Below are 21,893 nucleotides of genomic sequence, written 5' to 3'. Positions count from 1 at the left end.
AATTTTTCTAAGCTCTAAAGAAGCGAAGGCCAGTCTTCTCATGCCTCCTGCTTCATGGTGGCCAAACACACTATGGCTTCCATAAGAAAGGTGTGGAAAGAAATTAAGACTTCTGATACTATCTAGATAAAGGTAAAGGTTCCCCTTGACATTTAGTCCAGTCGTGTCTGACTCTAAGGCACAGTGCTCATCCCCGTCTCTAAGCCGTAGAGCCATCGTTTGTCCGTAGACAGTTTCCGTGGTCATGTGGCCAGCGCGACTAGACACGGAGCGCCGTGACCTTCCCACCGGGATGGTCCCTATTTATCGACTCGCATTTTTACATGCTTTCAAACGTCTAGGTTGGCAGGAGCTGGGGACTCACTCCGTTGCGTGGATTCGATCTCACAACGGCTGGTCTTCTGTCCTTGCAGCACAGAGGCTTCTGCGGTTTAACCCACAGCGCCACCATGTCCCGTTCTGATACTATCTACTCCCACCTCAAAGAAAGAGTCCTCCTTCAAGGACACTGTACATAACTCCTCGCTGTGTCTCCCAGTCCTGCCTCTAAGAATCCCATAAGTGTCTTTTTAGTCATTGGGAGAAATGAGATGCTGTACTAGATGGCCTTTTGATTTTTATTCTGATTTCCCCCCAAACGTGGTTCTTCTGTTCTAAAGTTCCAGCCTCCTAAGCTGGACATTTACTATCCTCAGGAGGAAGAGCTATAAAATCTTTCCCTTCAGACTTGAATTTTATACAACACCCTGCCTTCCTCTAATTTAGGGGTGATCTCTTATGTTTCAACATTTGACTTGCATTCTGGTTCCTAGGTCAATTTGTGTCTGATACAGCGTGCCATTGCCATGTGTACAAATTGCCCTGGATCTCTTGTGTATCATTTCACAGTGATGTCAAAAAAACATTCCCTTTCATGAACAAAGTTTATTTTTTCTATACATTAAAAAAAACCCAAAAGCTTAAAACACATTTTAATATGACTTTAAAAAAAAAAAAAAAAAAAGGCCACTTGTCCAGGTGTTATATTCCGCGTATGGAAACGGATAATCTTAGGGTTTCTTTATATCAACTTTCTGCAAGTTCTCTCTTGAAGAACATGACACACACAACCCATGCCAAAAGGAGTTTATAGGTCCGTAGGGTGCTCATACCAGGAGAGGAAGAGGAAGAGGAATCCTTCTGACATAGGTTGTATGAATGGACCTTTCGTGGCTTTTCCCCACAAGAGAATCCCAAAGATGACCTCAAGGTCACAAAGATGTTGATGTATATCCTCCCGCCTTCTCTTTTTGCTTGGAACCGAAAAAAAGTCTCTGCCTTAAGTCACAGAAGAATAGGATGGGGGGTCCTTTGAACTTTTGCGCAAGATAGCCGTGACAGTCCATACCATCAAAGTCCAAATAGCATCCATGAATATCCAAGCAGTGTCCAATTCCTTGTGTATTCCAATTTCCTTTTCCCCAGAACATCATGCTCACGGACGGGAAAAGATCTTCTGCCCAGACGACAGAGAGGCACGCTTGACCACAAAGCTCGTGCGGCAGTCTCTTAAGTTACAATACTCATTTTGTTAAGTTCTGAAAATATATAGAAAGTTGTGTCATTCGTGCAGACCAAGGCATAGAAAACAAAGCACTTCTCCAAAATAATGATGCATAAATAAATTTTATAGTCACACAGAATACCTTCAGTTACAAATGTTTTCACTGTTTACCACTGTATTTTTAATGACAAGTAGAGAGGGGCGCTTCGAATTCGTATATATGTATGGGACAATGAGCTTCTGAAGGACACAATTTGAATTTTGGGGCCCACAATTTTTCAGTGTTTTTTTTTTGAAGGGGGGGTCTGCAAAGGCTCCTTGGGGGTTGCAAATTGCCCATCCCATCTCAGATAGATGAGAATGGCAGAAGGTTTCAGTTATAAATTTCAGCTTGACTTTCCCAAACTGCAAATCTGCCACAATTTGAAGAAATCATGGTTCTCTGAGCTCAGCATCGCTGGAAAGAATTCTCTCCTCACCTCCACCAAGAATTGGAAAAAAATGCTTCTATCATGCTTCCGAAAGAGGACAGAGGAGAAGGAATATCAATGGACTTGGTTTAAAAGTCGCTAGTAGGCTACGTCTATACCAGGACAAGGTTCATTAATTAATTAATTAATTAATTAATCAATCAATCAATCAATCAATCAATCAATCAATCAATCAATCAATCAATCAATCAATTCATTCATTCATTCATTCATTCATTGTTATCCCACCTTTCTTTTTAAAAAGGACCCAAGGCAGCTTACATCATTAAGACAGTGTTTAAAAGCTTAAAACTGTAAATGCACAAAAATTAAACATTAATAAAATACCATGCTAAAATTTGTAAACAAAATAAACACACACAAAAAAAAACAGACTCAAAGCAACAAGACATAGCACTCCATTAAAAACCCCTCTGATAGCCAGTCATGAAGGAAAAGCTTGCTTGAAGAGAAAGGTCTTTGCCTGCTTGCGGAAGGACATCAAAGATGGGGCCCGCCTGGCCTCCAGTGGGAGGGAGTTCCAGAGTCTAGAAACCGTGACAGAGAAGGCCCTTTCCCACATCCCCACCGAGAGAAAGTCATCCCCTGATGACCTTAACATTCGGGCAGGCTCATAAAGGGAAACAAGGTGCTTGAGCTAACTTTGACCCAATCCATTTAGGGCTTTATCGTTTAAAACCAGCACTTTGAACTGCGAATTGCACCCAGAAACAGACTGGCAGTCAATGGAAGATGCTGTAACAGATCTATGAGACCAGCCCTAGTTAGCAATCTGGTTGCTGCGTTTTGGACCCGCAGAAGTTTCCTGACGCTTCCCATAGACAGCGCAATACAGAGCACATTACTGTAATCCAACTGAGATGTAACTAAGGCATGCGTCATTGCTGGCCAGATAAGCCGTCTCAAGAAACAGCTGCATCTGCCACACTAGTTTTAACTGTGCAAATGCACAGTGCAATGTGGATACAATAACAGAACACAGTAAAAACGAATGTACTGTACTGTACTCTGAAATTAAATTGAGAACTTGTTGTTAGTATCTACCGTTAGACCACACACAGTGTATTCAGCGGTGATGTTTTGTCTGTGGACATCCAACATGAAGTTAAACAATTTAATAGCATGTTGAACAATCTTGACAGTGTAAATTAATGGTGTGTGGACCATATAATTATTACGTGCATATCAAGTCCATTCCGACGCGTGCCGATGCTTTCCAAGGTTTTTTAGATACAATACTCAGAAATGGTTTTCCATTCCTTCGTTCTGCTGGCATTCTCTGACTGTGCAGCTGTCCCAAGGCTACACAGGCTGGCTCTTCTCTGTAGAGGCACCTCGTGGAACTGAACTCCCAAATCCTGGTTCCACGGCCAGATTCTTAACTCAGTAAGCTATCAAGCCCAGATCAGTGGTTTAGTAGTAGAGCTGCTATAACAGCGGGTTTATGTGATCCCTGTAAACAGCATCAATTAACTAACATTACACATATACGGTATACAAAGACACAGATTTTGCAGGGAATAAGCAAATGTTCCATTAGTGTCTGACTGCTGCCTATTTGTACTGCTTTCACTGTACTTTTGACATGCACTAATAATTCAGGGTTCCATATGTTTCTAATTTTACATGTGCCTAGCCTGTGATTTTAAATATTTGTGATTTAAACTGTATTTTTATAAGAATTATGAGTGGCGGCAAGCTCTCAGGAGGAAGAGAGAGACGTAAGTTGAATAAATAAGCTTTATCGTGTATTTATACTGTGTATTCCTGTGCGTTTATAGTCAGACTCGAAGAGTAAACCTAGCCACACGTAAAAGCATTCTGCTTAGTGTTCTGCTTATATATGTTGCCCCATGGTGCTTAAAGCACTCTCTGGGTGGTTTGCAAGTTAATTATGCAGGTTACACATTGCCACCCCCTCCCCCCAGAGAGCTGGGTCCTCATTTTACCCACATTGGAAGGAGGGAAGGCTGAGTGAACCTTGATCCAGCTGCCTGGGATTGAACCCCGGGTCGTGAGCACAGTTTTGGCTGCACTCCAGCAGTTTAACCACCGCACCACGAGGCTCCTGGAAAATTCCCGAGCAGGACATTTCCTTATTTCAATTAGGTGCTGGACTAGCATAAAGCCAACCCATGTAGTGAATAACTAAACTGCAGCTACTAGTTTCACAGGGAACTCACTTACGGCCATGGATTTATTACTTCACCCACCCAGGCAGCCCATCGGATCCATCTGGACAAGAAGTAGTAGAAACACTTTCCTGGGTTGGCCAAAACTGGCTTGAGGAACAAGGATTTTCTGAGTTGGGTCCCTACGTCCATCGTGGTTCTTCAGTCTCAGCTTCACTCCATGTGATTCTGGTCTGCCCCTCCAAAAGGCAACCCTGGGCCACGCTTCCCTTCCCTCTCCTCATAGTAATACGTACACCTGGTGATGGGTGATGTGAAGTCATCTGAACCAGTTTACCTTGCGCGTTCCAGCAGCGACCAACAAGCAGGAGCATAAAAGCACACGTTTCAATGCCATGTTACTGGTGGGTGTGCCTGGAAAGCTTATAGTGTGACATCTTTAAGACTAGCAGATTTCTTCCAGCAGGGCCCTTTGCAGATTACAACCCTATTGGTTGTTGATTTGCCAGAAAATATTAAAGCATCTGCCACTAGGCAGGTGTTTTAAATTGTTGTTGTTGTTGTTGTTTAGTCATTAAGTCGTGCCCGACTCTTCGTGACCCCATGGACCAGAGCACTCCAGGCCCTCCTGTCTTCCACTGCCTCCCAGAGTTGGGTCAAATTCATGTTGGTCGCTTCGATGACACTGTCCAGCCATCTCGTCCTCTGTTGTCCCCTTCTCTTCTTGCCATCACTCTTTCCCAACATCAGGGTCTTTTCCAGGGAGTCTTCTCTTCTCATGAGATGGCCAAATTATTTGGAGCCTCAGCTTCAGGATCTGTCCTTCCAGTGAGCACTCAGGCTTGATTTCCTTCAGAACGGAGAGGTTTGTTCTCCTTGCAGTCCAGGGGACTCCCAAGAGTCTCCTCCAGCACCACAATTCAAAAGCATCAGTTCTTCAGCGGTCAGCTTTCTTTATGGTCCAGCTCTCACTTCCATACATCACTACTGGAAAAACCATAGCTTTCACGATGCGGACCTTTGTTGGCAAGGTGATGTCTCTGCTTTTTAAGATGCTGTCTAGGTTTGTCATCGCTTTCCTCCCAAGAAGCAAGTGTCTTTTAATTTCGTGGCTGCTGTCACCCTCTGCAGTGATCATGGAAAGTAAAATCTGCCACTGTTCTAAATTCTACAGGATGCCTTATTCAGCAGGAGCACTTCAGGATCATACAGGAGAGGCCGGGCACTAAGCTGCCTTTGAAAACATGCTTCGGTTTCTTGTGGAAGGATGGCTACTGCAGTGACAGAGCAACTGTTTTTGCAGACAATAGATTTAGCTCCGGGCATCTTGTACCAGGCGAAAGAAGTCTGTGTGGAGGTTGCTAGATGCATGAATAGTCCGACTTGGCACATCCCTGTTCCCTACATACCTAAGTCCCAGAACTCAAACACAGAGCTTACCTGTTTCGAATCTGTTGTAGGTGCCACTCTCAAGGCTTTCAGTACTCTCTACTTCGCAGCAGGGGGGACCCAGCTCCCTCCACCTGGAGAGAAAGGGTTATACCACTCATTAGGATCTGTTCTCACCTGCCACCAGTCATTAACACCTCCAGTGCTCTGTTTCAATATTAGGACAGAGGCTTTATCTAGAGCAGTGGTTCTTATCCTTGGGTAACTCAGGTGTTTTTGGACTGCAACTCCCAGAAGCCTTCACCACCAGCTGTGCTGGCTGGGGTTTCTGGGAGTTGGAGTTCAAAAACACCTGAGTAACCCAAGGTTAAGAACTACAGATCTAGCATCCTGTGTCCAGTTCTGGACACTCCCCTTTAAGAGGAAAGCCAACAAACTGGAGGATGTCCAGAGGAGGGCAACGAGGATGATCTGGGGACTGGAAACAAAGCCCTCGGGGGGGGGGAAGGGTGAAAGAACGGGTCCGCCTTGAGAAAAAAGACCGAGAGGAGATATGACAGCACTTTTCCGATATTTGAAAAGTAGTCATGTAGAGGAGAGGCAGGATCTTGATCTAGTTCTCCAGTACAGAATTCTAAGGCCCTCCTCAAACTACAAACCCCAAGATTCCATAGTTTGGAACCATGACTGTGAATGGGGTATCATAATGCCATGATTTTGTAGCGCAAATAAACTCAAAAGAGTCAGACTAGATCTCAAGGGGGATAAGTATTGCCTGTAATTAACATGTTTCCACTTCAACAGTGGGATTCCTCCCCCCCCCCGAGATCTGCAACTATCAGATTTCTACATGAAGGAGATTAAAATAATTAAATACATCTACCTCTCTGTAACAAAACAAAAAGCACATTAAATCAGCAGATGAGAGAAAGCAAATGCTGTGACAAACAAATGTCTTTCCTCACTTGAAGGAGCACCAGTTGTAAATACAGGCTAACCAGAGTCGCCAAGAGAGCAAAGTCTCCAGGGCCAAATTACACATTCCATAGTGGGTTGATGATAGCTTATCCCTTGACTCTCTTAATATGATGGATGAATTTGTAAGTAGACTCAAAGGCAATCCTGGTGGTTGGAAGGTCCCCACAATGTCTTTATACCTCTTAGGAAAAGGTTCCCCTTGATATTTAGTCCAGTTGTGTCCGACTCCGGAGCTCCCTCCGCTTACACCTCTTATTGTTGTTTAGTCACTTAGTCGTGTACGACTCTTCCTGCCCCAAATTGGGGACAATGAACACAAGGATAAGACATCAATTATCATGCCACATTAAAATGGCAAAATGTTAACCATGGTAGACTTTACCAGTGAATAAGAAAGAAGAGAGAGATGAAGAGAAATGATAGCACATCTGTTATGATCCACAAACTCCTGTACTCCTGGGGTGTCTGTAACAGAACAAGAAACCAATCAGTCATTCCCCAAGATCAAGTGGAAAAGAAATACTGGGGGGTATTTAAGAAGTTGACGAAGGGTGGATCTCATTCATTTTACACACAGGGCTCAAATTTCTGATGCCACCTATCCTGTACTTCAAGTACTAATATAAAGATATGAATATGTCTACCTTTTGGATGTTGTGGTTCTGTGAAAACAGTAATTACATCTTAAAATACAGTACATACTTCATATATTAGAGGCCATAGTTAGAAGCCTGTTGGGTTATGCAATCCCACAATGAATGTTAGCTGTGCTGCCAGCTGGTCACCCCATGCTCTGCTTGTGCAGCAGAACATGGATCAGACAGCCAGGCAAAACTGGAAAGGACAGATTCCATTCCCTTCTGGATGCAATGGAATGCAACTAGGTAAAGGTTCCCCTTGACATTTGGTCCAGTCGTGTCCGATTCAAGGGCGCAGTGCTCATCCCCGTCTCCAAGCCGTAGAGCCAGTGTTTGTCCGAAGACAGTTTCCGTGGTCACGTGGCCAGTGTGACTAGACACGGAATGCTGATACCTTCCCACTGAGGTGGTCCCTATTTATCTATTCGCATTTACATGCTTTCGAACGGCTAGGGTTGGCGGGAGCTGGAACAAGCGACGGGAGCTCCCTCCATTGCATGGATTCGATCTTACGACTGCTGGTCTTCTGACCTTGCAGCACAGAGGCTTCTGCGGTTTAACCCGCAGCGCCACCATGTCCCTTAGAGGAATGCAACTAGAGATGGGCACAAACCAGAAAAACTGGTGGTTTGTGGTTCATGGTTCAACACAACTCCCTCCCTGAAAAACAAACTAGTTTGCGGTTCAGTTTCTTCTCTCTTTTTTCTTTTTCTTTTCTTTTCTTTTTTCTTTTTTTGGTTCATGCCAGGTAGCTACTTCTCCACATGCGCCTTGCGTGAACCAAACCATGAACCAGCCCAATTCATCGGTGTGACAAACCCAGACCTACTGGGATCTGCCACACGTTAACTAAGCTGCCACCAACCATTCCCTATAAGAAGTCACACAGACCAGGGATGGATTTTTAAACAATAAAAAGAATAAGGTTTATTTTAAATACACACAGAGATAATAAAATGATTAGGTGAATAAAATAAAGTAACGTGGCTTATTCTCACTCATACAAGCATACAGTTTGGTTCACACAGAACCCTTAACTTGAAGCACAGACCCTGAACCTATCAGTTCTGGCTAACCCACAGACACCTGAACCTATCAGGTTGGTACTCTGACACACAGTAGTACCCTGTCTGACACACAGACTCCCACAACAGCTTCTTCTTCCCAGCTGCTGCTTCGTCACAACCCAGTGTCTCTCAGTATCTCTCAGTGTCTCCCTTCACCACACACGCTCCACATATATATACAGTACAGCCCCTCCTCCTGATGTCCCGCCTTCCACTCCCCATAGGATGGAACTTTCCCTCCAAACCCATGACAGACAGGTAACATCAGTGCTGTATGTAACACCTCCCCTCTTTATAAGTTGTTTTGTAGGGGGAAAGCTAAGGTGCTTTTACCCAAAAAACAACCTGGTTAAAACACACAAAAACAGTTATACATACCATATTATACTTACTTAAACTTACATTCTAAGTTAAACATTTACCATATACATTACATCAATTTACCTTTATTCATACAAACCAAATTCAAAACCAGGTACATTTACTTTTTGTCATCATTATATACACATAGTCCATGTTCTTTCGCCGTCTTCATTCTTCAGGTCTTCTTGATAAGGCGTCAGCAACACAGTTCACTGACCCTCTGACCACCTTCACTTCAAAGTCATAGTCCTGTAGGTTTAAAGCCCACCTCATAAGTTTGCTATTGTGGGTTTTCATTGTCTTTAACCATTGCAATGGTGAATGGTCAGTACACAGAATAAAATGTCTTCCCCAGATGTAAGGCTTGGCCTTCTGGATCGCGTAGACTATGGCCAAACACTCCTTCTCCACGGTTGCCAAATGTCTCTCACCTTTTTGAAGTTTCCTACTCAGGTAGGACACTGGATGCTGGTCACCATTCTCATCCTCCTGGCACAGAACTGCTCCTACCCCGCTGTTAGACGCATCGGTGTAGATGATGAACTCCCGGTCGAAGTCTGGAGCACGCAGCACAGGATAGTTGATTAACGCCTCCTTCAACCTCTGGAACGCCGCCTCACAGTCGCTGGTCCACGGGATGCTGTCATCAGTCTTCTTCCTCGTCAGATCGGTCAGCGGAGCCGCAATCTCGCTAAACCTCGGGATGAACTTTCTGTAGTAGCCCACCAACCCAAGAAATGATTTGACTTTTTTCTTGGTGTTGGGTCTAGGCCAATCACGAACAGCTTCTATTTTGGCCTCCAGGGGTTTTATCACTCCTCCCCCTACCATGTGACCCAAGTATTTTATTTCTGAGCTACCCAGCTGACACTTGCTGGCCTTTACTGTTAGCCCTGCTGCACTTAACCTCTGCAGCACTAATTCCAGGTGTATCAGGTGATCTTCCCAGGTATTACTGAAGATCCCTATGTCGTCAATATAGGCCACTGTAAAGTCACTGAGCCCTGCCAAGGTCTGGTCCATCAGCCTTTGGAATGTGGCTGGTGCATTTCTGAGACCAAAGCTCAGGACTCGAAACTCATAGAGACCAAAAGGGCTGCAAAAGGCAGTTTTTTCTTGATCCCTGGGATCAATTCTTAATTGCCAATATCCCTTTACCAGGTCCAATGATGAGATGAACCGACAACCCCCTATGGTTTCAATCAGGTTGTCTAGCCTGGGCATTGGGTAGGCATCAGGAGTGGTTACACGGTTTAATTTCCTGTAATCAACACAAAACCTAATGCTCCCATCAGGCTTGTCCACAAGGACTATCGGAGAGGACCAAGGACTAGAAGAGGGGACGATTATGTTCTCCCTCAGCATCTCGTCCAGCTCCTTCCGCACCTTGTCCCTATAGGGTCCCGTTACTCGGTATGGGGATACTGCCTGCGGGGGTGCATCCCCTGTGTGGATCCGATGCATCACTCCCTTCACTATCCCCGGCTTGTTGGAAAACACCTGTTGATATTTACTAAGCAGCATTTTTAGTTCTTGCTGCTGGTCTTGGGTGAGTGCAGGACTGATCTTTACCTCCTCTGGGTTGTATTTTACTTCCCCTCTACCCTCCCAGAAGGGTAATTCCGCTTCCTCACTCTCAGCTGCTTTTATCGCAAATAAAACCCTCTGTTCCCCTCTGTAGTAGGGTTTTAGGGCATTCACATGAACCACCCTCCTTGCTTGGTTCTCCTCCTGCTCTATTAGGTAGTTCAGGTCTGACATCTTGGAAATGACCCTATATGGTCCTGCCCATTTGAGCTGCAGTTTATTCTCTCTGCAGGGCCTAAGCCAAAGCACTTCCTCCCCTGGGTCGAAGTGCCTCTCTCTAGCTTTGTGGTCATACCATGTTTTTTGTCTGACCTTCTGAGCTTGCAGGTTTTCTGCTGCCAGCTCTAGATTTCTCTTTAGGTCATTCATCAAGGTGTCTATGTATGTCACAACGTCTTGTGGGTCATCCTGGGTGATCTGCTCCCAATTTTGTTTGATCAAATCAAGGGGCCCTTTCACCCTTCTCCCAAATAAAAGTTCAAATGGACTAAACCCGGTACTGGCTTGTGGCACTGATCGATAAGCAAACAAAAGGGATTGCAGCTTCTGGTCCCAATTGTTTGGATTCTCTGCCAAGTAAGCCCTAATCATGCGCATTAGAGTCCCATTGAACTTCTCAGTTAACCCATTACTTTCAGGATGATAAGCAGTGGTTTCCTTGTGCTTAATTCCACAGATTTGCCATAAGCGTTTCATGAGCTTTGATGTGAACGATGCGCCCAAATCTGTGATTATCTCTGAGGCAAATCCCATCCTGGACATATACCCCACCAAAGCATCGGCCACTGTGTTAGTTTCAATGTTAGTCAAGGGTATGGCTTCAGGATACCTTGTGGCATGGTCCACAATTGTTAGGATGAACCTGTTCCCCCTCTTTGTGGCCTTGGGCAAAGGTCCCACAATATCCACCCCTATGCATTTGAACGGAGTGTCAATCACAGGCAAAGGGCACAACTTTGCTTTGGTCCTGTCGCGGTTATTCCCCTGCCTTTGACACACATCACATTGTTTACAGAACTCCCTGATCTGCTTCCCTATGTCAGGCCAGTAAAAATTCTGTGTGATTCTCTGCTGTGTTTTGTTCACCCCTAAGTGTGCAGCAAACATGTCAGAGTGACCCCTTTGTAAGATCATGGGGCGATACTTTTCAGGTACCACCAGCTGATTTCTGATCCCATCTCCCCCTTTTGAGATATTCCTCAGGGTCTCTCTATATAAAATCCCCTTTTTCTCCAGAAATCTCACTGGGGTTTCAGGTGTTAGCTGGGCGTCAGTCACCTGTTCAAAACACTTTTGGAGAGTGGCGTCTGCCTTTTGCTCCTGTCCAAATCTGCTGTCTGTGGTTAAGGTTTCCACCACAGCTTCTGAACTCCCCTCTGCTTCCGTCTCTGGCTCATCATTACCCCCCTGAACTGTCCCTGTGGTGGCTTGTGAGCGTGTAATCACTAGCACCCGTTTCACATGTTCAGCCAGGTCATTTCCCACGAGCACGGCTGCTGGCAGAGTCGATGAAATCGCTAGCCTCCAAACTCCCCTCCAGCCTTGAAAGTTGACAGGTACCTCCGCGACTGGCAGAGAGATCACCTGCCCTTCAATCCCTGCCACCTTTATGCTCTCATTTGGGATTATAAACTCCCTAGGAATAATATCTGGATGGCACAGGGTTACCTGGGAACAAGTGTCCCGCAGCCCCCTATACTGACGGTCAAGTATTCCTACGTCCACCCCGGCTGTCTCAAACAACTGAGAATCTGTTTTCACCAGCAAGCAGCGTTTTACCTCCACAAGAGGACCATTTTCCTCAGCCTGATCAGCAGAGGTAGCTGTTCCAGACTGAGTAGCCATGGCAACAGGCTCCCTCAGTGACACTGAGCTTTGCTCTTTCTGGACACAGAACACAGCTTTTGGCTTGGTTCCACTAGACTCCTGAGGCACCATTCCTTTTAGCTGCTTTAATTTCTCACACTCTGAGATTAGATGACCCTTTCCCTGACAGAAATAACATTTTCTGGTGTATTTTGATTCTCTCTCATCTTGTTTTGGTTTTCCCTCCAAAATCTGAGGTCTTAGTTTCATGTCTGAGGGCTTCCCTTCACCATGGGCCCCTCCCCCTTGCTGGCTTTTCCCTGGTCCCTGAGAGTACTTGCTGTAGGTTTCTTTGGGTTTACCTACAGGTTTCCCCTCACCCAAGGGCTTTCTTATTTGGGAAATAAAATCTGCGATCTCTGCGGCTGCTGCCACAGATTTCGGTTTCCTTTCCCTCACCTGGAATTTCAATTCCCCATGCAGGACTGAATAGAACTGTTCCAGTGCTATCAAGTCTTTAAGCTGCTCATAGGTCTCTGTTCCCTCCTGCGATAGCCATTTCTCAAGCAGCCTCACCAATTGGGCCCCCACTTGGGTAAAAGTCTGTTCTGGTTTCTTGGTGAGGGACCTGAATCTTTGTCTCAGCTGCTCCGCATTTATCCCATGTCTTGCAAACACCAGTTTTTTAAACTCTGCAAAATCTTTCATCAGTTCCTCAGGCATCTCGGCATAAACCTCAGCCAGGCTACCACTGATTAAAGACCGCATGATGGTCATCTTCTCAGTTTCCCTCACTGAGAAGTCCACAAACGCTCTTTCCACTAAGGAAAAGAACACCTCAGGACAATCTCCCTTGTGGTACACAGGGAATTTCTTCAGGTCAGCCTTAGACAATTGGCCTCCCTCAGAATCCCTATTGTTATTATTGTTCTGGTTCATCAGTTCCAGTTTTCTTAATTCAAACGCCATTCTTTCTTTTTCCAGAGCAATTTTCTCTCTCTCTCTCTCTAATTCAAATTGCCGCTGTTTCTCCCTTTCCTCCCTTCTTTCTCTCTCTAATCTTTCTTCTCTTTCCCTTTCCTCCATTTCAAATTGCCTCATCCTCAGTTCATGCTGTTGGGCTATGAGCAATTTTCTGAGTTCTGGGTTCTGCTCTCCTGTGCTGTCACCCTGCACTGAGCCAAATTCATCCTCAGAACCTTGGTCAATCTGGGGGTCTTTCACTTCACTCATGTCTGCTACTTGGCTTCGAGTCAAGGGCATAATCCCCCCTCAGAACAGGCTGCTTTAAAAAGTCAAGCCTCAAAATAAAACGACCACTTTTTTCCCTTCTTGCCTCAGAACCAGCTTTCTCTAGGCTGCTGTTCTTCAGCACTAACTTGCAACAGTATCGAGTCAGAGCCTACCCCCCTCTGCTGGGCCTCTCAGCTGGCAAGCTAGCTCACTGTTACTACGCAGTTTTGCCTCAGCTTTTTCCCGCCAAAACTAGGCTGCCTCAGAGCACCTTAATCTAAGTCTCCCCAGTTGGCACGTTCTTCTACTAGCGCACCTCCCCGTGAGGTACACCTAGAAGATTACCTACGCGCCTCAGACTGTCCCTGACTAGACCCCCCTTGCTCTGGGCACACTTGCCAAGGCTTTGCTGGACCACTGGACAACTGGACCAGTCGTATCCCACACGCTGGACACCAATCAATGTGACAAACCCAGACCTACTGGGATCTGCCACACGTTAACTAAGCTGCCACCAACCATTCCCTATAAGAAGTCACACAGACCAGGGATGGATTTTTAAACAATAAAAAGAATAAGGTTTATTTTAAATACACACAGAGATAATAAAATGATTAGGTGAATAAAATAAAGTAACGTGGCTTATTCTCACTCATACAAGCATACAGTTTGGTTCACACAGAACCCTTAACTTGAAGCACAGACCCTGAACCTATCAGTTCTGGCTAACCCACAGACACCTGAACCTATCAGGTTGGTACTCTGACACACAGTAGTACCCTGTCTGACACACAGACTCCCACAACAGCTTCTTCTTCCCAGCTGCTGCTTCGTCACAACCCAGTGTCTCTCAGTATCTCTCAGTGTCTCCCTTCACCACACACGCTCCACATATATATACAGTACAGCCCCTCCTCCTGATGTCCCGCCTTCCACTCCCCATAGGATGGAACTTTCCCTCCAAACCCATGACAGACAGGTAACATCAGTGCTGTATGTAACACTCTGGGTTGTATTTTACTTCCCCTCTACCCTCCCAGAAGGGTAATTCAGCTTCCTCACTCTCAGCTGCTTTTATCGCAAATAACACCCTCTGTTCCCCTCTGTAGTAGGGTTTTAGGGCATTCACATGAACCACCCTCCTTGCTTGGTTCTCCTCCTGCTCTATTAGGTAGTTCAGGTCTGACATCTTGGAAATGACCCTATATGGTCCTGCCCATTTGAGCTGCAGTTTATTCTCCCTGCAGGGCCTAAGCCAAAGCACTTCCTCCCCTGGGTCAAAGTGCCTCTCTCTAGCTTTGTGGTCATACCATGTTTTCTGTCTGGTTCATGGTTCAACACAACTCCCTCCCTGAAAAACAAACTAGTTTGCGGTTCAGTTTCTTCTCTCTTTTTTCTTTTTCTTTTCTTTTCTTTTTTCTTTTTTTGGTTCATGCCAGGTAGCTACTTCTCCACATGCGCCTTGCGTGAACCAAACCATGAACCAGCCCAATTCATCGGTTTTTCTGCTTTGTAGTTTGAGCCCATCTCTGAATGCAACACAGGAAGCACACCTTTATTTTTAGATCAGCTGTGTTTAGAAATTCATATTTTGGGCAAATTTGGCTTTTATTAACATCTCACATTATGTGGGAACAGGGTTTATGTATAAGCCGCCCCCCTCCCCCAAGAGGGAGCCGTGGCTTTCTACTTACCATGAAGAACGAAGGTTGATGCATGTTCCTCAGGCTGTGGATGTCATTGGTGGTTACAGAATGAGCGCCATAGCACCAGGCCAAGGAGAACAGCCACGGCTCGCTGACCACCCAGAGGTTGGTTGTAATGTTGGCCTCCGCGTATTCCCTTCGAAGCAACCACAAAGACCGCTCTTAGATCATTTTCAATGTCCTGCAGTAATGTGCCCTCATGCATTTCCCTTAAGAAACTGAGATTCAGTTTCACAATCCATCCTGCAAGAGGTAGGGGAATCAAAGTACCACGTCAACCTACCGAATATTGACATTGCCCATGGTTCTGTAGTTCAAATTGAGTCTCACAATGTTCCGTTTCCGGAGTTCCTCAATGGGCCCCGGATCTGATGTGGTCTGCTGGAAGCCCGGAGCGACAGACTGAATATAGGATCTCCCTAGTTCAGGCAACCACAGGACCTGGGATTTATAGAAAGGCATTATGATATTTACAGTCATTGTATCATCCAGCTTCCTATAATTTATGTTCGTGGTGGTTTGCTCACACCAAAATAAATCTGTTCCTCTTTAATGTGCTACAATACATTTTTTTCTCGCCTTGGTTTCACTTGTTTGTTATAGCACGCCTTCAGTAAGCCGTATTCTGGATGAACCGATTCCAACTTGTTTTTGGGGGTAGAAGTAAGGACATTCCCAGTTATGGGATCATCAGAGATCGTACTGCAAATTCTAGGGAAAGGGGGCAAAATCCTGGAGAACGAGGATACTTTTCTTTAGGTATCCTTCCTCTGAGGTCACTTCCCAGCTAAATAATAAGGCTAGGCTAAATTCTCTCTGTAGTTCTGGAGGAGACTCTTGAGAGTCCCCTGGAATGGAAGGAGAACAAACCTATCAATTTTGAAGGAAATCAACCCTGAGTGCTCACTGGAAGGACAGATCCTGAAGCTGAGGCTCCCATCCTTTGGCCATGAGAAGAGAAGACTCCCTGGAAAAGACCCTGATGTTGGGAAAGTGTGAAGGCAAGAGGAGAAGGGGATGACAGAGGACGAGATGGATGGACAGTGTCATCAAAGCTACCAACATGTATTTAATACCAAACTCTGGGAGGCTGTGAAAGACAGGAGGGCCTGGCGTGCTCTGGTCCATGGGGTCACCAAGAGTTGGACACGACTTAACGACTGAGCAACAACAACAAAATTCTCTCAATATACATTTATAAGCTTAGCAATAATGCTTGGGGAAGGGAAGGTATAAAGCTGTACTTTCCGAAAAGGCGCATAATCCAATTTTGTTTTGAAATCATTTGCGATTGTTTAGTTATTTCCACCCACCCACCCTCTGCTGCTGCTGTGCTAGCCGCTTTCTGTCCTGATTTAATTCAGGGGTCAGGGAACTTTTTTACTTTTTACCCCCCCAAAGAAATTTATATACACCAACATTACCCCCTTGATTTGAAAGGAAGGAAATCATACATTATTTAAAATCAAATTATTATTGAATCTACACAGGCTGTGTACCGAACTAGCGGGATATATCATCAGTATCAATGGCTGCCAAGGTATGTACTGAACTAGCAGGATGCACCAAATTTAATAAAGATGTGCACTGTTTTTGCTGGAACACATTGCACTCCAGCCATGGGGTGATATAGGGAGTAGTAAGATGTCCAACGTGCCTAGCAAGTTGCATTACATTTTTGCTAGCTCGCAGAGGATTTAATCATCATCAATGGCTGCCAAAGTGGTGCTAGCAATGACATACTTGCTAGAGACAGCCAACACAGAGTTTGGGGGGGGGGGCTTTTCCTACTACTTTAATCATTCTCCAGTTTGAGGTTCAGCTGCAGGGGGTGGGGGTGGAGGGGTGGGGGTAGCACTCTGCTCATTACCCCCATGATTTTCATTTTTACCCCATTTGGGGTACTTTACCCCTGTTCCCAGACCGCTGATTTAATTTGTTTCAAGTGATCCCAACCAGTCAAGGATCACATCTTGGACATGATAATGTCACAGGGGCATCCTACACAATCAGGGACCACAGTAATAAGAGACCACAACATGGACGTGTTCATGGCTGTTTCACAATAATGGCTGAAAACCTGCTGAAAGCAAAGTGCCATCTTTGACTGTGAAATAAAGATTTTTCACTAGCCAATACCTTTTTAAATGATAACAATGGGAAGGAGAGGAGAAGGGGACAACAGAGGGCGAGATGGTTGGACAGTGTCATTGAAGCGACCAACATGAATTTGACCCAACTCCGGGAGGCCATGGAAGACAGGAGGGCCTGGCATGCTCTGGTCCATGGGGTCACGAAGAGTCGGACACGACTTAACAAATAAACAACAATGGCTACTGTTTGGTGATGAAAAGAATGTGAGCCATCCTTTCTGTTCCTTGTCATCTAATTTGAGGGAAGTTCTTCATGTCTTGCAACTCAACGTTCTGATTTCTTCCATTAGCGAATTGGGGATAAATTTCAAAGCAGATTAAAGCCAGGGACTTTACCAATCGAGAAATTAACAAATAGAACAGAAAAGGCACTCTCCTTTCTTGCCAAATATGAGTAAAACTGTAGTTTGCGCTAAGCCATATCTCTTTTTTTCGGGCAATGATAGCACGTGATTAAAGATTAATCACCTAGTGCTTGGCCTTTTTAATTTTCACACACATTTATTAATACACCTGCTCATTTTTTTAAAATCTCACTTTTGAAAAAAATCTCTATGAAAATTAGACATTTGAGCCTCATGGTGCAGTGGTTAAACTGCAGCGCTGCAGTCAAGCCTCTGCTCACCTCTTGAGTTTGAGCCTGAGTTTGAGTAGACATGGTCTAGAGGGGCAGGGTATAAATTTAATAAATGAATGAATGAATGAATGAATGAATGAATGAATGAATGAATGAATGAATGAATGATGATCTCAGCTCACGGTTGACTCAGCCTACCATCCTTCTGAGGTCAGTAAACTGACTACCAAACTCACGGGGAGCAAAGCGTTCCTTCCATGATTATGTTGTAAACCTCCCAGAGAGTGTTCTGGCTTTATGGGGTTGTATGCAAGTCAAAACAACAACAACAAAAACAACAACAATGTTTGCACATATATTTAGACCTGTTCTTTGAAATATGCATTTCTAAAAATATTATTAAAATATATTGCAATACATTTTAGGTTTGTTGGTTTGTTTTTAAGTGAAAAATGTGTTACAATATTTGGAGAAATAAACATTGATTCAAGCCAGCTTACAGAATAATTCACGAAGGTCAAAGACCTCAAACGTCTAGCACAATTGGCCAACATTCTAGCCCGAAATACAAGTTTCAAGGCAGACCCTCTACACATCCAGCCAACATTCACAAGTAGCTGAAGTATGCAAGTGGTGCACTTGCAAAGGGAAAATCTACCTATAGACTTAAACCACTTGCAGCAACATTCCACCTTGAAATATGCACAGAATAAACTATGATGTATAGGAGGAGGTCAGGATCTGGTCCAGCACTTGCCATTCATTGAACAGAACCATTTCAGGGCTTGATCAGATATACGTTCACCCTGCTGTTTGGTGCACTGGGATGAGTTTGTTTGCTCTTTTTTTTCAGTTATCAAACAACATAATTGCTAGAGTGAACCAATATGTCCCCAGAGTGCACCTATCCATACTTTTCTGAGCCTCTATCAAGGGCTTCTACTGTTTTGGTACAGATAGATTCACTCTACTTTGGTCCACATCCACTGCATGCAGTCACTGGGAACAGACCACGAAGAGATCCTTAATCCACCACTTAATCTGCTAGATCATCGCTGATGCACTGCATCATTTAGATTAAATTTTTTAAAAATATTTTCTTTGCCTTCGGTACAGCACCAGTTGAGAAATTGTCCACCAGCCGAATCCATAGCAAGGTAGTTTCAAAGTACCATCAGCACCCCACCTGAAAATGGTCTTCCTCCTCCTTACCTGTCATCTCTGCTCTTAATGCTTTTTATTTTTGCTGTTCATTATCCAATCCAGCGCTACTCTACTTCCGGGGGGGTGGGTTTAAAATTAAAAGAAGCCTGTTTCTCCAGGAAAGCAGATTTAAAATACAAACAACACCCAATTAGGAAGGGGTTGCTGATTATTCAGCTAGGTTTCTCGCAGACTTAACTCTTTTTGTCCCCCTCTTCTATTGCCTCTTCTCCCAACAGTTTTTATTTTCATGGTTTATTGTCCCATTCAATGCTATCCATTTTTCCAATTAAAGAAAGAAAGAATATGCTTCCTCCAAACTCTTTTTAGACTGCAGAGACATGCATGACTTTGGAAAACAGGCACAATCGTAACTGTGGTTTTGTTTCTCCTGCCCAAACTACCTTGGAAAAGGACATGCTTGTCTAGAAATGGAAGGATCTATCTAAATGCCATAGCGCACTTCCAATGAGTCTTTCTGAACCTTACTTCGCCCGATCCAAGGGGAAATAGTAGGGATGTGGTGGCGCTGCAGGTTAAACCGCAGAAGCCTCTGGGCTGCAGGGTCAGAAGACCAGCCGTCGTAAGATCGAATCCACGGGACGGAGTGAGCTCCTGTCACTTGTCACAGCTCCTGCCAACCTAGCCATTCAAAAGCATGCAAATGCAAGTAGATAAATAGGTACCACCACAGTGGGAAGGTCACAGTGTTCCGTGTCTAGTCGCGCTGGCCACGTGACCACGGAAACTGTCCACAGACAAAACACTGGCTCTACGGCTTGGAGACAGGGATGAGCACCAGGGATGCTCTAGAGTCGGACATGACTGGACTAAATGTCAAGGGGAACCTTTGCCTTTACCTAACGGGGAAAAATAATTTCCCTGTGCTAGACCCATCCTGAGATGAAGGAAAAAAGAAAGGAAGGGGAACTAAATCTCTCATACCAAATCAGGTCTGATCCTTGATTCATTGAGAATTACTTCTAAGGCTCGCTTGATCCAATTATGCCGATAAGGATGAAATCTTGGAGGGCGGTACAGATCAAAGATCACATATTTGTTCTCCTGGTCAGCAAAGTCCAAGAAATCGCTGAATTTGTAAATGCTCTGGTTCTTCGCCTCTATCTGATCTTGAAGTGAGAGGTAGGGCATCTCAAAGAATGGCCTTTTCTGAGAAGAAATGAACAGAGAGAAAAGAATCAGTATGGAGCCATTGATTCTCAAAATCAATGCCAGTTTTGTGTTTTAGTTGACTCCCTTGCAGTTAAAAAAGACTGGAAATTTAAACACCCAACTCGCCGTCTCGGGAGAAGTGGTTTTTGCTTATTTACCAATAATATAATTCAACACCAACAAATCACCACCTAATTTGGGCAACCACCCAGAGTAGACAAGTTCTAGATGGGCGGCATATAAATCTAATAAAATAAAATAAATAATTTCTGAAGGCCGCAAGAAAAGAGGAAGACCCAAAATGAGAGGGATTAACTCCCTAAAAGAAACCACAGATCTGTGTTTACTAAGAGCTGAGCAGAGCTGTTAATGATAGGACATTCAGAAGGTCACTCATTCATAGAATTTCCAGAAGTCTTATGAGCATGTTTTAAAAAAAGGTTCTAATCATTGCCAGCAGCCTCTGCCCAGTGGCTTAATAGAAGAACTTCTTAACCATAGGCTTAAGATGGAAAGGGTGTTAGGGAATATATATGAATGGAGATGGTCATGAAGTGAACTATGAATTGGGGGTGGGGGGCGGGAATGCAAACTTGGCTGGTTTGTGGTTTGGTTTGTGCAACCTGTTTTGCCAAAAGGAAACTAAGCAACGAATTTCTTTCCCCTCAACACTTCATTTTGCTTTGCCAAAACAGATGCCTGTCTAGGTTGGTTCATGGTAGTACAATTTTCCAAGTTCATCTCCCTCTCTGCGTATGAGCATTCCAGCTTCCTGGAAGGGCTTTAGAAACTGACAGTGCACAAAGATTAGGAATAAGTGAAGCTGGGGCTCCCACCACCCCCCGGAATAATGGTCAGTTTTCCTTTGAGCTGATACATGATCTAGGGACCCATACATGTTTGGGAAGTTAATACAGTGGTGCCTCGCTTAACGACGATAATCCATTCCAGGAAAATCGCTGTTAAGTGAAAACATCGTAAAGCGAAATTAAAAAGTCCATTGAAACGCACTGAAAACCGTTCAGTGCGTTCCAGTGTGCTAAAAACTCACCATCCAGTGAAGATCCTCCATACCACAGCCATTTTCAGTGCCTGTAGAGCGAGGAATCCGTCCCTAAGCACAGCAGGGAGCCATTTTAAGCACCTGGTGGCCATTTTGAAAATCCGATGATCATCTGTTTTTGATCATTATAAAGCAAAAATCGGTTCCCGAAGTAGGGAACCGATCGTCGCTAAGTGAAATTCCCCCATTGAGACCATTATTTTGTGATTCCAATTGCGATTGCAAAAACATAATCGTAAAGTGGATTCGTCGTAATGCGGGGCAGTCATTAAGTGGGGCACGACTGTATTTTGAATTGATATGGAGGTCCGTGTATGCATGTTCTTTCATGGTTGCAATAGGGAATAAGATCCCTTATCCATGTTGCTAACGACAGCCCAAAAATAAAGGCAGTCATGTTGTCCTGTATCAGAAAACTAAACTAGTCCGAGTGATTATCACATCAGTGAACAGGTCTTTGTCAAGCTAATAGGTTTTCATTGTCCACCTGAGATCAATCTAACCTCTGTATTTGTAAGTCTGCAATTGGGAATCTATTTCAACACTTGGGTTCAAAAGCCATTTGGGATTGAAGAGAGGGGTTGCAGGACAATGGGCTCAAGTTACTGGAAGCCAGATTTAAGTTGAATATCAGGAAAAACTTCCTAACTGTTAGAGCAGTATGACAGTGGAACCCATGGCCTCGCGAGGTGGTGAGTGCTCCAAAACTGGAGGCATTCAAGAGAAACTTAGACAATCATCTGGCAGATATCCTTCGATTTGTATTTCTGCAATAGAGCAGGGGGTTGGAT

General features: G+C 44.5%; 1 protein-coding gene across 1 annotated transcript in view; it reads right to left on the bottom strand.

Moving 5' to 3' along the window:
* Nucleotides 1-909: 909 nt before the first annotated feature.
* The window catches only part of LOC110088564 (glycerophosphodiester phosphodiesterase domain-containing protein 5), a 40,301-nt gene continuing 19,317 nt past the window's right edge, over nucleotides 910-21,893 (bottom strand). Inside the window, exons 10-15 of the mRNA XM_078390210.1 lie at nucleotides 19,812-20,036; nucleotides 15,217-15,374; nucleotides 14,922-15,069; nucleotides 6,916-6,998; nucleotides 5,607-5,689; nucleotides 910-1,577 (exon numbers count right to left, since the gene is read on the bottom strand). Of these exons, the coding sequence (XP_078246336.1) occupies nucleotides 1,549-1,577; nucleotides 5,607-5,689; nucleotides 6,916-6,998; nucleotides 14,922-15,069; nucleotides 15,217-15,374; nucleotides 19,812-20,036 (726 nt within the window). The 3' untranslated portion in view covers nucleotides 910-1,548. The remainder of the gene's footprint in view (nucleotides 1,578-5,606; nucleotides 5,690-6,915; nucleotides 6,999-14,921; nucleotides 15,070-15,216; nucleotides 15,375-19,811; nucleotides 20,037-21,893) is intronic.

This window comes from Pogona vitticeps, chromosome 3 (genome assembly GCF_051106095.1).
Source record: "Pogona vitticeps strain Pit_001003342236 chromosome 3, PviZW2.1, whole genome shotgun sequence".
Lineage (NCBI taxonomy): Eukaryota > Metazoa > Chordata > Lepidosauria > Squamata > Agamidae > Pogona > Pogona vitticeps.
Note: the sequence above shows the minus strand (reverse complement) of the source record. Positions and strands in the feature narration are given on the sequence as shown.